The sequence below is a fragment of the Glycine soja genome, chromosome 15 (genome assembly GCF_004193775.1).
Source record: "Glycine soja cultivar W05 chromosome 15, ASM419377v2, whole genome shotgun sequence".
NCBI classification, from domain to species: domain Eukaryota; kingdom Viridiplantae; phylum Streptophyta; class Magnoliopsida; order Fabales; family Fabaceae; genus Glycine; species Glycine soja.
Genome location: NC_041016.1, coordinates 11667185 through 11680713, shown reverse-complemented (window position 1 = coordinate 11680713; position 13529 = coordinate 11667185). Strand labels below are relative to the sequence as shown.

The 13529-nt window shown below is 31.2% G+C and overlaps 1 protein-coding gene across 1 annotated transcript; it reads left to right on the top strand.

The window, feature by feature from the left end:
* Positions 1 to 12248: 12248 nt before the first annotated feature.
* Positions 12249 to 13042, top strand: LOC114388733. Its single transcript, XM_028349381.1, has one exon. It carries the CDS (start codon positions 12404 to 12406, stop codon positions 12911 to 12913), a length of 510 nt encoding a protein of 169 aa, XP_028205182.1. The 5' UTR covers positions 12249 to 12403; the 3' UTR covers positions 12914 to 13042.
* The last annotated feature ends 487 nt before the right edge of the window (positions 13043 to 13529 follow it).

Genomic DNA, 13529 nt, shown 5'->3' with positions numbered 1-13529 from the left:
GGTCAAATCCATTATTTTGTAACTGAATAGATATTTTGATCCCTGTCTTTGTAGTTATTTTACAAATTAGTCTATATTCTTTTGAAATGTAAAAAATAGTCCTTATCTTTACCTCCGTTATGCAAATAAGTCTCTATATGGTAAGTCTTAGTCCATGTAACCAAAACCATTTTCCCCAAAAATGTTATTGGGTCTGAAATTCTCAGTTGCAGCCTTTAGTTGTTGAAATGTAAATTGAAGGAGCTGGCAAAGAACCTTATTCTCCTGAGATGGGGGATCAGGATTATCAGAAGATAATCGAGCTTCATTAATTTGGAGGGCATAGTTCTCTATTGCTAGCATTCAAGTATTTTGTCTCGGTTGCTACATCAATACAAAGAATGTGAAAGCTTCCTTTTTGAAAGAGTAATGCATAAATAAAATAGATGATAATTGCATTTAGCTTGGTTTTGGATCTGACAATGCCAATTGAAGCACCATCATAACACAAAAATCCTTGATTTCAGCTACAAAATCTTTGAAACTTCAAATTTCAGAAAATGCCTTGGAATGAAAAGTAGAATTTTACAGGAGTCCACGTGTCCGTGTCATGTTCGGTGTCCGTGTCTGTGTCGATGTTTCATAGACCTGCATCATAAACAAGACTAGTACGAGGAATAGTGTTAAGAGAGTCTCTGGAAGCTGAAGAAGGTTTGCACGCACCTCTAACGTCGGGTTTGAGGACAGCCCAGCAACCGCACTTCTTCTTCTCGTTCTCCATGCTCACAACAACAACTTACATATTCATGGACTCCTTCTATTGAGTGAGAAGAACAAGTCAACCATGGATGGTTGAGAAAGAAGAAGAAGAGAGAGTGACAAGAGAGAGAGAAGAGGAAACAAAGTTGGATAGTCTACGTGGCACTAAGATTGTCAACAATACACCTCACTAACAACGTTACTTTCAAATTTAACGGCAAGAATCATTTTGCAACACTTATGCAAAAAAGATAGAGATTATTTTTTATATTTTAAAAGGATAAAGACTAATTTACAAAATGACTACAAAGACAGAGACCAAAATGTTTATTCACTCATTATTTTGCATAATGCTTCCTGCATGGCGTTGTCCGGTGTTATGGGCCATAAAACAAACATGCTTATGCTGAACAGTGAACACAAATTGAGTGGAGAAACAATGCCCCTTTGAAAAACTTGATAATGGATATATTCTCCATCTTAGAGTCTTCTGATTGAAGCACAGTTGTGGGGACAGGAAAAGCTTGTGGTTGCATGAAAATCACTTGATATTGGTGATAGTATTTTCTGAAACTCTTGCCCAACCAAATGAGTCCAAGTTGTGTGACAAAATATTATGTCACCATAACTTTGCATAAACGAGAAAAGAATTGGATTCCTTTCCATGCATCTATATATTTGACTTAGTTTATTGGCAATGTTAAGGCAATATATATTCAAAATAAAACAACAATCAGTTAGGAGTGTTGAGTAAGATCAAAATATGGCAGACTTGATGAAAAGAATCCTCGAAATGATTGAGGCCGAGCAAGCTAGGAAAGGGTCCAATCATGGTACCTCAAACTCACATAACACCTATGGCAGCGGAAGCCAGAATGGATCAACCATCAACAGCGGCAATCATCATAACAACGGCAACTGGTATGACGACTCATACCACTATGGTGAACGCCCTATTTATAACGACGGTACTTTCAATGGTAATGGCAACGGGGCACATGTTGAGGGTGGCTTTGACTCCTCAACAAGGAACTACTATGGTCGCCGTTATGGTTATTAATTATCTGTATTTGATATATAGTATATGCTGGGCAACATCATATAGTATGTTATGTTGTACTACCCATAAATAATGTTGAGCTAAAGCTCTAATAGTCCAATGTTCTATCATAAATATAATGGTTTTAGGGCTTTTCGTCTTGTTTTTTTTTTTTCTACCTTAACAAAATACAACAAACAAGAATAATCCCTATTATAAAAGTCCAACTTCTCAAGAGGCTTCCATGAGATACTCCAGCGGATTGTTACACCATATTAGAAAAAAAAACTATTTTATAGGGCCAAAAAGGTTATTTAAGCCAAATAAATATTACTTAAATATATTTTCTCATTTCTAATCATTTTTGTGATTTTTATTTTGTGTAAGGATAATATTAAGAATCATTGTGATTACTTGCTTCATCTAAGGAGTTAAACATCAATAATTCACTACAAGAAAACTACTAATTAGCATCACACCAGTACAAATAGTATATTTTACAAAGTCATTTTACATTGATTTATGATAACCAATGTCGTTAAAAAAATGTGTGATAGCATTTTTGCAATTTAGTTTAACTTTTTTACGTCAGTTTTAAATTAACCGATGTGATTAAGCTTATAACCAACCTAGAAAGGTCTTTGTAGTTGATGTAAAAAAAAATTTACAATCGTTCAAAGAACCAATGTAAAAGGTTCGCATTCTTCATTCCCAAAGCCTCAATTTACTTACAATAGGAAAAAAAAAAATCTCCATGCCCTATGTTTCTCTACGGAGATTGATTAAGTAAAGAATTCAACCTCCCTCCCAAAATCTTATCAACCACTTTCGAGCTATGTGTCAGTTACAATGTTCTTTACTGTGATTCTGCAAAAGGGTCCCATAGTTTTGAGCTGAAGGTTGAGTTTTTGCGCTCACGATGCTTCTAGAATTTTGAACATACTTGGCATATATAGTTGCTTTCGTTGCTAGCATTTGCACTCGTGCGTGGAATTCTGGTTGTTTTTGTTGAAGTGAGAAGGGAGAAGCTCTGTGAAATGGGGGAAACCCTAGAAAAGTTCACACATGTTGACATTCCACTCATGTGAACGCTAGCAACTCCATTTCAACAAGCTGAAACATACCTCTTAACTCGTAAATCCCAAGATCTCAATTTTTCTCTTTCGTGAATCTTAATCTTTCTGACTCTAAACTTGTTTTTATTTTGTGTTATGGTGAAACAAGCATAATGTGAACAAGTTGCAGCAAACCTTTGTCAGAATTTGATGTGGTGAAGAAAGATAAGGTGGAAACGATGTTGATGCCAAAAATAAGAAAGAGACAAGCTGTGTTAGAACTTGATATCAAGTATAAGTTTTTCATTAATTTTTTTTGGCTTATAAAAGACAACAAAGGGATCCATCCAATGCATTTACGGGTGTAAATGAACTGAATAGTAAAAATTTAAGCTTCTAAAAACAATGAATGTTAGAGCTTGATTTGTTTATTTAAATGAATCTAATTTTGACTTGTTTAAAAATAATCTAAAACTTAAGTTTAATTAGCTTTTTTTTTGGAAGGCACAAACTAAATATTATAAATGGTGGGTTAAAAAAGAAGCTTGTACAAGGAGTACAAACTATACACAAAGCAAAACCTTTACAGGCCCTACAAAAGACCTCCCAAAGTATATATACCCTTGTATCCCAAACCAAACATAGTTTAATTAGCTTATTTAGGTCAGTTAAAATTTAATTATTTTTTAATTTTATCAATTTAATATTTAATAAAAAATTTAATACCATATAATAATAATAATTACAAATAAAAATATATATTAAACATGTGATATGATGAAGTTTATGGAATTTTAATTCTCTCTCCCCCTCCCCCTTCTCTCTCTCTCTCTATATATAGGGCTGGCGTGGACATAGTTTAGGGATACGACCTTCAGGGCCCATAGTCAAAAGAGGTCAATTTTTTTTTTAAAAAAATTAATTGTATAGTAATTTTTTTCTATATTATTTTCATAAATAAGGAAATATTTTTTTAGTGTTATATATTTTTTTATTCAAATTAAAATATGACATGTAAGTAGAAAGTATAAAAAAATAAGTTTTTTTCTCTAATATGTCATATGAGTTTAATGTTTATTTATTGATATGGTAAAATAATTTTATATTGTTATTCAATTATCAATCATTATTTGAATTATTTTAAAATAATTATTTTAAAAGTTAAAAAACTTATCATATATAATAGGATATGATTGAATGATTATATGAAACTTTTTATAACTTTTTTTCTCTATATCATATTCATAAATTCATGTTAAATGAATTTTTAGGTAAGTGTGAGAGATTAACAAGTAAAGAATCTATTATAATAACTTAAAGTATTTAGTTTTTAACGAAGAGTTAAACTCATTTACATCCCTAATTTCATAATAATTGTAATGTAAGAAGAAAAAATAAGTTTCCAAAAAATTATCATTTTAATTAAAATTAACTTTTTAATGTATTTTTTTTACTTATATCTCTATAATATTAATGATCAGCAATAAATTTTATAAATAAATTAATGATAATAATATTAACTTTTTAAAATTATCACTATCTTTTTTTTATTTATTAATTTTTTTATTCTTTGTAAAATATATAGAACCAAAAATATTACGAGATGGATGGAATAACATTTATCATAGTGTGAAGCAAGCATAATGTGAACAAGTTGCAGCGAACTTCTTTTTTGGGCTACCGTAATTTTGGCTCTACCCAAATATGTACTGATCTATCAATAAATCGTAACACTCACGAGAAATGAAAAGAAAGATTCTATGCAGTTAGGTTTCGAATTCTTCCATGCATTTATCTAAATTAAAGCTGGCTTTTGTTTGGTTCAGCCATTTTGGCATTATGTAACGTTGCATGCCTGACGTTATGGGGTCCTGAACACAAACTGCATGCAATGAGTTCAAAGCGTGTGGAAAGACAATGCTCCTTTGCAACTCTTGATAATGATTATATTCTCCACGTCGATCAAAGTCTTCTGGTTGAAGCACAATTGTAGGGACAGCAGTGGTTCCATGAAAACCACTTGACATTGGAGATAGTCTTCTGGTTGAAGCACAATTGTAGGGACAGGAGTGGTCCAAGTTGTGTGCCAAAATATCATATCATATCATAACTTTGCATAAACGAGAAAAGAATTGGATTCCTTTCCATGCATCTATATGTATGGCTTAGTTAGTAAGGCAATTCAACAACAAAACAACAACAATTAGTTAAGAGAGTTGAGTAAGATCAGAATGGCAGACTTGATGAAAAGAATCCTCCAAATGATTGAGGCTGAACAAGCAAGCAAAGGGTCCAACCATGGTTCTTCAAACTCACATAACAGCTATGGCAGCGGAAGCCAGAATGGATCAACCATCAACAGTGGCAATCATCTTAACAACGGCAACAGGTATGACGACTCATACCACTACGGTGAACGCCCTATTTATAACAGTGGCACTTTCAATGGTAATGGCAACGGGTCACATATCAAGGGTGGCTTTGACTCCTCAACAAGGAACTACTATGGTCGTCGTTATGATTATTAATTATCTGTATTTGATACAGTATATGCTAGCTAGCTGGGCAAAATATATAATATGCTATGCTACGTTGTACTAGCAATAAATAATGTTGAGCTAAAGCTCTAATGGGTTTATGATAAATGTAAGTGTGTTGGGGTGTTATGTAAACCCCAATATAGTTTCCGTCCTGTTTTTCACTTTTTTTCTTTAATTTTCTTCGTAAGCCCGTCACTGATCACTTTCTAAGCCGGTATAAGCAAACACTTCAATTTGTGATGGAAAATGGCGTTAATATATTACTCCTGCAAGTCCCAACAATTTGAATTATTCTACTAACAATTCCACTTCATAGGAAAAAAATCTTTAAAATAAAGATAACACCTTTAAAGTTAAACAACATCTTAATTAAACATAAGATATATCTATAAATCTAAACAGCATCCTAAAGATTTAAAATTGGAAATTTGATTTTTTTATAAAAAAAAATTGTTGCTAATAATAATGTTTAAGAAAAATATCTTAAAGAGTATATTATTAAAAATCCTCCCAAGGTATAAGTAAAACCAGTATTGAGCAAATTCTTTTTTATTTTATTGTTAAAAGCAAAGTATCCGCACAGGTAGAAGTTTGAGACTAATTTGGAAGTTGTGAGACTAATTTTCAAGGAACTAGAGTATCAACTATCGAACAATTCCTCTCCACACAAATGTTATTCAATTTACATAGGCAGGAAATGATTCCTCATCATATCCTTAAAGGGTCAAAATTATTAGTCACTTGTGCCACACTTCACGGGTAGGGAAAACTCTTTTTTGTTTTCCAGTTACTGTGATTAAGACTTCTGGTTGAAGCACCACTTGAGGGGACAGAAATGGTTGTGTGGTTCCATGAAAAACACTTGATATATTTGGAGATAATATTTTCTGAAACTCTAACCCAACCGAATGAGTCCAAGTCAAAGTTGTTCGTTAAAATATCATATCATTATAACTTTGCATAAACGAGAAAAGAATTGGATTCCTTTCCATGCATCTATATGTTTGCCCTAGTTAGTAGCCATCGTTAAGGCAATTCAATAACAAAAATTACAACCACAATTTGGTTGAGAGTGTTGAGAGAGGTAAAGAGCAAAGATGGAAGATTGATGGATCTTCTGGAGCCTGAGCAGGAAGCAGCCAAAGGGTCCAAGTCAAACTCATATAACAGATATGACAGTGGAAGCCAGAATGGATCAACAGTGGCAATTATACAAACAACAATAACAGGTATGACGATTCATACCACTACGGTGGACGCGCTATTTATAACAGCAGTACTTTCAATGGTAATGGCAACGAGAGATATATTGAGGGTGGCTCTCATTTCACAACAAGGTACTACTATGGGGTTCGTTATTAATTACGTGTATTTGATGTGTGGTGGATTGGTGGGCAACATGATATGCTATGTTACGTTGTACTATCAATAAATAATGTTGAGCTAATGCTCTAATGGTCTATGATCAACATAATGGTTTAAGGGTGTTACGTAAACCCTGATTTGTTGTAATTAATGATGGACCTTTTGTTTCTTTCTTTTTTCTTTTTGTTATCATATGATACCAAATATTCACAAATTTTTTCTTTTTTTTAAACTATATTTTTTTCTTTCACAAAATTCAAATTTTAAAAAATCTTATTTAAAAGGATCAAATTTAATATTATTCGAATCAATGATTTATTACTTCTTCTAATCCTCTCTATATATTTTTATGGGGGGAGACCTGGCCTTTCTGTTTGAGGACTTGTCTTAGGCTTCATTTTAATTTGAATAATTTTAAGTATTTCTTATAAAAGGAAAACATGCATACAGGATTTTGTCATGAGAATTCGTTAATAATTATAAATGAGTTTAGATGATAAATTGAAATATACAGGCAAAAAGCTAAAATTTGAAGCAATATTAATGCATTGCAATATCATTACATCTAGATTAATAGGTGGCTGTACAGTTGTTTATTATCGTATACAAGATGTCATTATGGGTGTAGCTAAGTTGGATTGTTTTCCTTTAGAACAAGGCGCAAGTTAACATGGACCACCTTTATAAGTAGTCTAAATACATCTTAATCGTTAGATTAATGTGAATCCATATTATTATGATACACTTTTCAGACTATATTTTTTTCTGCTCACTATCATAGTCTTCTAGATCAACCTGTAGCCTCCAACCTCCTCTGTTCAACCCCATCCTCTAGAAAGATTATAAAATATAACATTTCATTTATTACAAGTATGCAAATAAAAATATCAAACAAAAAAAAACATTATTTTTTTTTGTTGATTTAAGCCTTCCCTTGTTGCAATCATCCAATCCAAGCTTCAAACGATTTTTTTTTTCTTACATTGCATCACTTGAATAGTTTAATATTTCACCATAAACAAACATTGTTTTTCAACAGTGTTTCATACCTTGAGCACCTTTAAATTCATTTCTTTTTCAGTTTTCGCAAAGACAACCATATTCATAAAAACAAAATCAATCAATAATCAAATGAAACATTCAAATAAATTTGAGAAGTTAGAAAGCAATTAGATCTAAGCAATTTTCTAAAATTGACGTTGCATCGAATCATAGGAGCCAATCAAGGAGGTTATTGTTGTTAGAGAAGAGACTCAGGAAGGGTTTGTCATCAACCAAATTCATCACATACACCATCGGCAACCAGATCTGTTGTGCATGATGCTCCTCCACCTTCATGAAACTAGGTGTCGACAAAATTTGCTCTGGGCATGGTGCCCCTCCACCTTCATGAGTCTATATGGAAGCAACGTCACTCCACCTTCGTGAGTCTTGTTGTCAACTAGATCCGTCATGTGTGTCGCTAGCAATTAGATCTGCTGCTCACCATGGTCTTTGTGAGAGTTTGTGTCGAAACAGTTGTGCAGAAGGAGTTGGGAGAGGAACCAATGTGGAAGGCACAAGAAAGAACCATCTAACCAAGATTAATCTAACAATACATAAAAATGGTGCAAAATAGACCATTTATTAAAAGTGGTCCCCGGAAGTAATGGCCTTAAAACAATCATGAACAAGTTTCCTTATGGGAATTTTCTGATTTAGGTTTTGGGAATTTTCTCCTTTTTCCTTTCTTCTTGTCTTTCTTCTTTAGGCTGGAGTTGTTTCTTGAATTCCCGCACAGTTTTGAGAACAGAGGAATGTAGTCTCGACTTTACAGATCCATATGCATTTACGCAATCTTTTCTCCTATTGTTGTATGATTCACAATTCTATTCACATGCAAGTCTTTACATTAACTTTGTATAAGTATTTTATATTCAAATGTCATGGTTCCTGTAATTTACCATGCCATCAAAACGAAAGTCACCTAACGTTGCTAGCAACTTAAAGTTCAACTGAATTTTACTAATTTTAAAAGTATAAAATTTGATTTGGAATTTTTTACGTAAATAATAAACCAAAAGAAAAAATTAAATACATAAATGCATGATTAAAATACAATAAAATAAAAAAGGAATAAAAACTGATAAGATAAAAAGGCAATAAATATATGGAAGTTTCACTTGTTTGAGTGGGATCAAATTCATTTTGATGAGTTTAATATTTATACATTTTTATGTAAAGATCATTACATATACTGTTAAATAAATAATTGAAATAATTGAAAACTATATGAATAAATAAAGTAGAGAAACTTTATTCTTTTTAAGTGAGTTCACTTGATTCGATTCAAATTAATCAAAAAACTCAAAACCCAATAAACAAAAAAGAATAATTGGTTTAATTTTTCAAGAGGTTAGTTATTTGGCATATATTTAAGTTAATATATTTCTTATAGTTCCTTCAATTTTTTTTTACAGAAATATAATAATGATAATATGTATGTTCAATTACAAAAAAAAAAGATTATGATAAAATAATATAAAAGCAGATTACAAAAAAAAAAAAAAACAGATGATGATAAAATAATATAAAAGCATATTGACAAGAAGTCGGAAACAGAAAACACCCGAGTAATTAATAATGGATAGGTCACAGGGTTATATTTTATAGGTGTTCATGTTTATCAATGAATTTCACTATCTAAATCAAATCAATTAATTTATTCTAATTTTTTTCTGTTTGAGTTCGATATAAACCAAACATATTGAAATTTGTCATTGATTGTTTCGGATTTGCACTTTCTAACTTCAAATCAAACAAATTATATATTTATTTTTTAATGCTTAATTTATCGATTATTGTATTCTTTTGAATTTTTTTATTGTATTTTACTTTAGCTTGCCTTGCCTTGGGAATCGAGACTTATGTTGGATAATTTAGTTTTTTTAAATCATTATATATAGATAGAATTTTATGATTTAATCAATTAATTATGTGTTATATTTTTTTATAATTTATAGTATTATTTAGTTAGTTATAAGTCAAAACATCCAAATATATTGCTTACATATATTATAACAACATTATTTATCAAAATCGGAACAAAATCATGTTATGTTAAAAAAAACAAAATTATTTTAAAAAAAATAATTGGATACCTAATGACACATACCGAACAAACTTGTTGATTATCAAGTTAGTTTGGTTCGGGTTATAAAAAAATTTCTGAATCTAAACAAGTTAAAATCAATTGATTTGAATTTAACCCATCCGTACCCCCCCCCCCCCCCCCCCCCCCACTATTTTAGAAAGATTGTTAATAAGTAAACTAGTCCATTAATTTAAAAGACAACTAATTTAAAAGGAAGATTCTTAATTAGTTTATTTGATTTTTTTAACTATGGTATTAGTTTTCTTTTAATTTATTTGATTTTAACTCATCTCTCATATATAGATGCACTAACCATTAATTAGATTGGATTCCTTGCATGATTATATATATTCTGCATTTTGAGCGGTGCAGAATAGAACGGTCGAAATCTCTTTGTATCCCTTCAATTTTTTTATTTGTCCTCGCGTTTGTGGGCATCAGATACTTAAAATGCTGCTACAATACGTAATGCCAGGCCCATATTTATCGAGAAATAAAGAAAAAAGAAATAGAAGAACACATAAACTATCTATAATCTCTATAATGAGTATTTAAAACTCTATTCTTGGGCAGGTTTTACACATGTCAACTTCTCACACATTGGTTTCTTAATACACTTCTAACAGCTCTTCAGATACAGTAAGTTTTATTTTATTTTTACCTACACATAATGAAATAAATTAATTTACCATGTTAGTTCAGCAGCATTTGTTTATAATGAAAGACAATAATACAGAATATCAACAGCAGATGCAATATGGAAAATATGCAGCAAGCCACGTGGAGTATGAAAATATAGTTTTGAGGAAGATGGCTTCTTTAGTGTCTGTTGCGTTTCTTTTGGTTTTTACTATGAATTATGGGCACTGGTTTTTACTATGTATTATCGGTTGGGTTGCTTTTTAAAGTTTTAGGTAAGAAATCAAATGGACCAAATCCTTGTATTACATGGAATAGTGGGGGCTTCACTACTAGACAAAACGCTTTCTACATCGGTTATTTTTTATATTCTACATCAGTTAGGCGACGTTGTTGTAGTGGGTGTCGTAAAAAGTTGGTGGGATGACGACGACGGTTCATGGAAACTGCCTTAAAATGTAGATATATTCCAAGACAAATATCTTAAAACATATTGTTTTCTACATCGATTCTACGAAGAACCGTCTCAGAAAGTATTACATTCTAAGACGATCGTTGTTACGACTGTCTTAGAATGTATTACATTCTTAGACCTCTCTATGGGTTTATCTTAGAACATAGTGCTTTCTATATCGGTTATACGAATAATTATCTTAGAAAGTTTTTTTTTAATTCTCTTTTTTTTATTCTCATTTGTTTTTGTTGATGCCAATTCATTAAGCCATAAAACAAATCATTGTAATTCTGTATACAAAATAAAGCATTTTCACCATATGTATCCTTAAGGAAACTAAGAATAATTATGATAAATATGTACAGTAAACAACTTTACCAAAAGCTAGCGTTTTTTGTTCATTAGTCAAGAAAATAATTTGATTTATTGAAACTAGGAAGAAGAACAAAAATATGTTAGACAATTGAAATCTTTTCTACAAAGAAGATAAATTCACTTACTACGTTTATTTTTGTCATTGGTCACTTTTCTTTGACCCAAAGATAATTAAATGTTTGAAAAATAGAAAGAAATAATGATTACAACAAAAAAGAAGTAATGAGTGAAGTAAAAATCCAAGAAGAACCTATTTAAGAAAGTTATTTTCATTTATTTTGTAAGAGTTGCTTTATGAGAAGGTCAATATTAACTATCGCTTCATCATATACCTTTGGTGGTAGTCACTACCTACATGATAATCATTATTATTGTTGTTATCGTCATCTCAATATTTATCAACAATAGTATTAATGATATGTATAACAATAATAATGATAAGAAAGATGACAGAAGTTATATTGGTGACAATAGTAATAATTGTAACGGTCATATAAGAATCTTATTTATTTTTTAGTCCCAAGCTGATGAAATGTAGGCCTAGCCATTAACCAATTAATGTTTGCTTTCCTGGATTCTATTCTAATTGCAATTTGAGCCACACAGAGCGGTTAAGATTCCTTTTTATCCCTTCAACAAAACGCTTTGTTTCTTCTGAGCGTTCTCTTGGACATCCTAATTAATCCCCCCAAAATTGACTAGAATATTATACCAAGTTCTTTATACATAAAAATAGAGAAGTAGATGATAAAAAGTTGAAGCGATAAGGAGTCTTATATAGGGGAAAAAATGTTTTAAAAATTGTCATTATAAATTATTGTATGAATAATATTTTTTTTAATACACCTGCCCAGTAGAATAAGTATGCATATATATACGACAAGCATGGAAACAAATTGAAACTCGCAAAGCAAAACCATTATTGTATTATAAATCGATCGTACTATAGGAGACCCGTTCTAGTCTTCCAGTGACTGGTTGTGTCTCTTTAATTAGCTCTTGTTCAATATTCTAAAAAAATTTCCAAACCTTCCTTATGAGAATATAGCCACAAACACATACAAAATGGGAACTGGTCACAGTTCTCATAATAACCTAAGAAGCGATTGTACTTCTTTCGATGTCACCCACGATGGTGCCAAAGCAAGATGGAGAAACTCACTAGAGGTTTCCATGGGCAACTGGAGAAAAGGCAACACAGAATTTTGGGGTGTGGAATACAAAACCAATCAGAAAAAACGGGAAAAGTGTAGTCATTTTGAATTTTGGGGTGTGGAATATGATGATGTTGGTCTTTATGTTGTGGCCAAAATTCGACACAAAATGGGTCACGGTTTTGTTGTTGAAGTGGATGGTCCTTTCAAACGCTCAGTGGTTTATCTTGATGAGGTTATTAGCCTAACCTTTCACACCGGTGTGTGGTCACCTAATGCGTTTTCTCACTCTAATGGAGCAAATCGCAGCCATGGCGAAGAAACAAGAGGTCAAATTGTCAATACTTTCTTACAGAAAAATAACGGGGAGCAATACAATACAGTCTTCTCAATTCAAGTGGATGCACTACTGGTTATCTAAATAATTCGATTGTTTTCTTGAATTTTCCACGGTAGAAATTAGGAAATTATGTGATGTGTATGTATGTAATTATTCTATTTAATAAGGTTCAAATAAACCACTAAAGATTTATTTAGTCGGTATAAGAAATAGATTCACATCTCACACTTGAATTTGATTCTCGCTACAATGTTAAGATTCTCGTTATATATAGAGTACCTAAAAACAGTTCAAAAATAGTTCAAAAATAGAGTTGTCATCAAGCATTATTTGAAATTAAATGAGAAAAAAAAATAGAAATCCCATTTTATTTAGAGAAAAAAAAAACTAGCCTTTGAAAATCAAGCTAAGTTCTGAAGTTTATTTATAAAGGATGATGGAAATTCAATCCACATTTATAATAGATTCGTCTTAAGGTTGTAACTAAGTTGATTTGTGGAAATTTATAATAATTTAAAAGGCATTTATTTGATATTTTTGGGAAAAAATATGAAAAAATAAGAAGGAATATTAATTTTTAACTAAAATGAATGAATGAATAAAACAAAATACTATGAAAATTTAATTTTGGATTGGCGCCTCCAACGTAATGAGAAACTAAAAATCAGGTAATTCTTTAAAAAAAATTATGCATTGA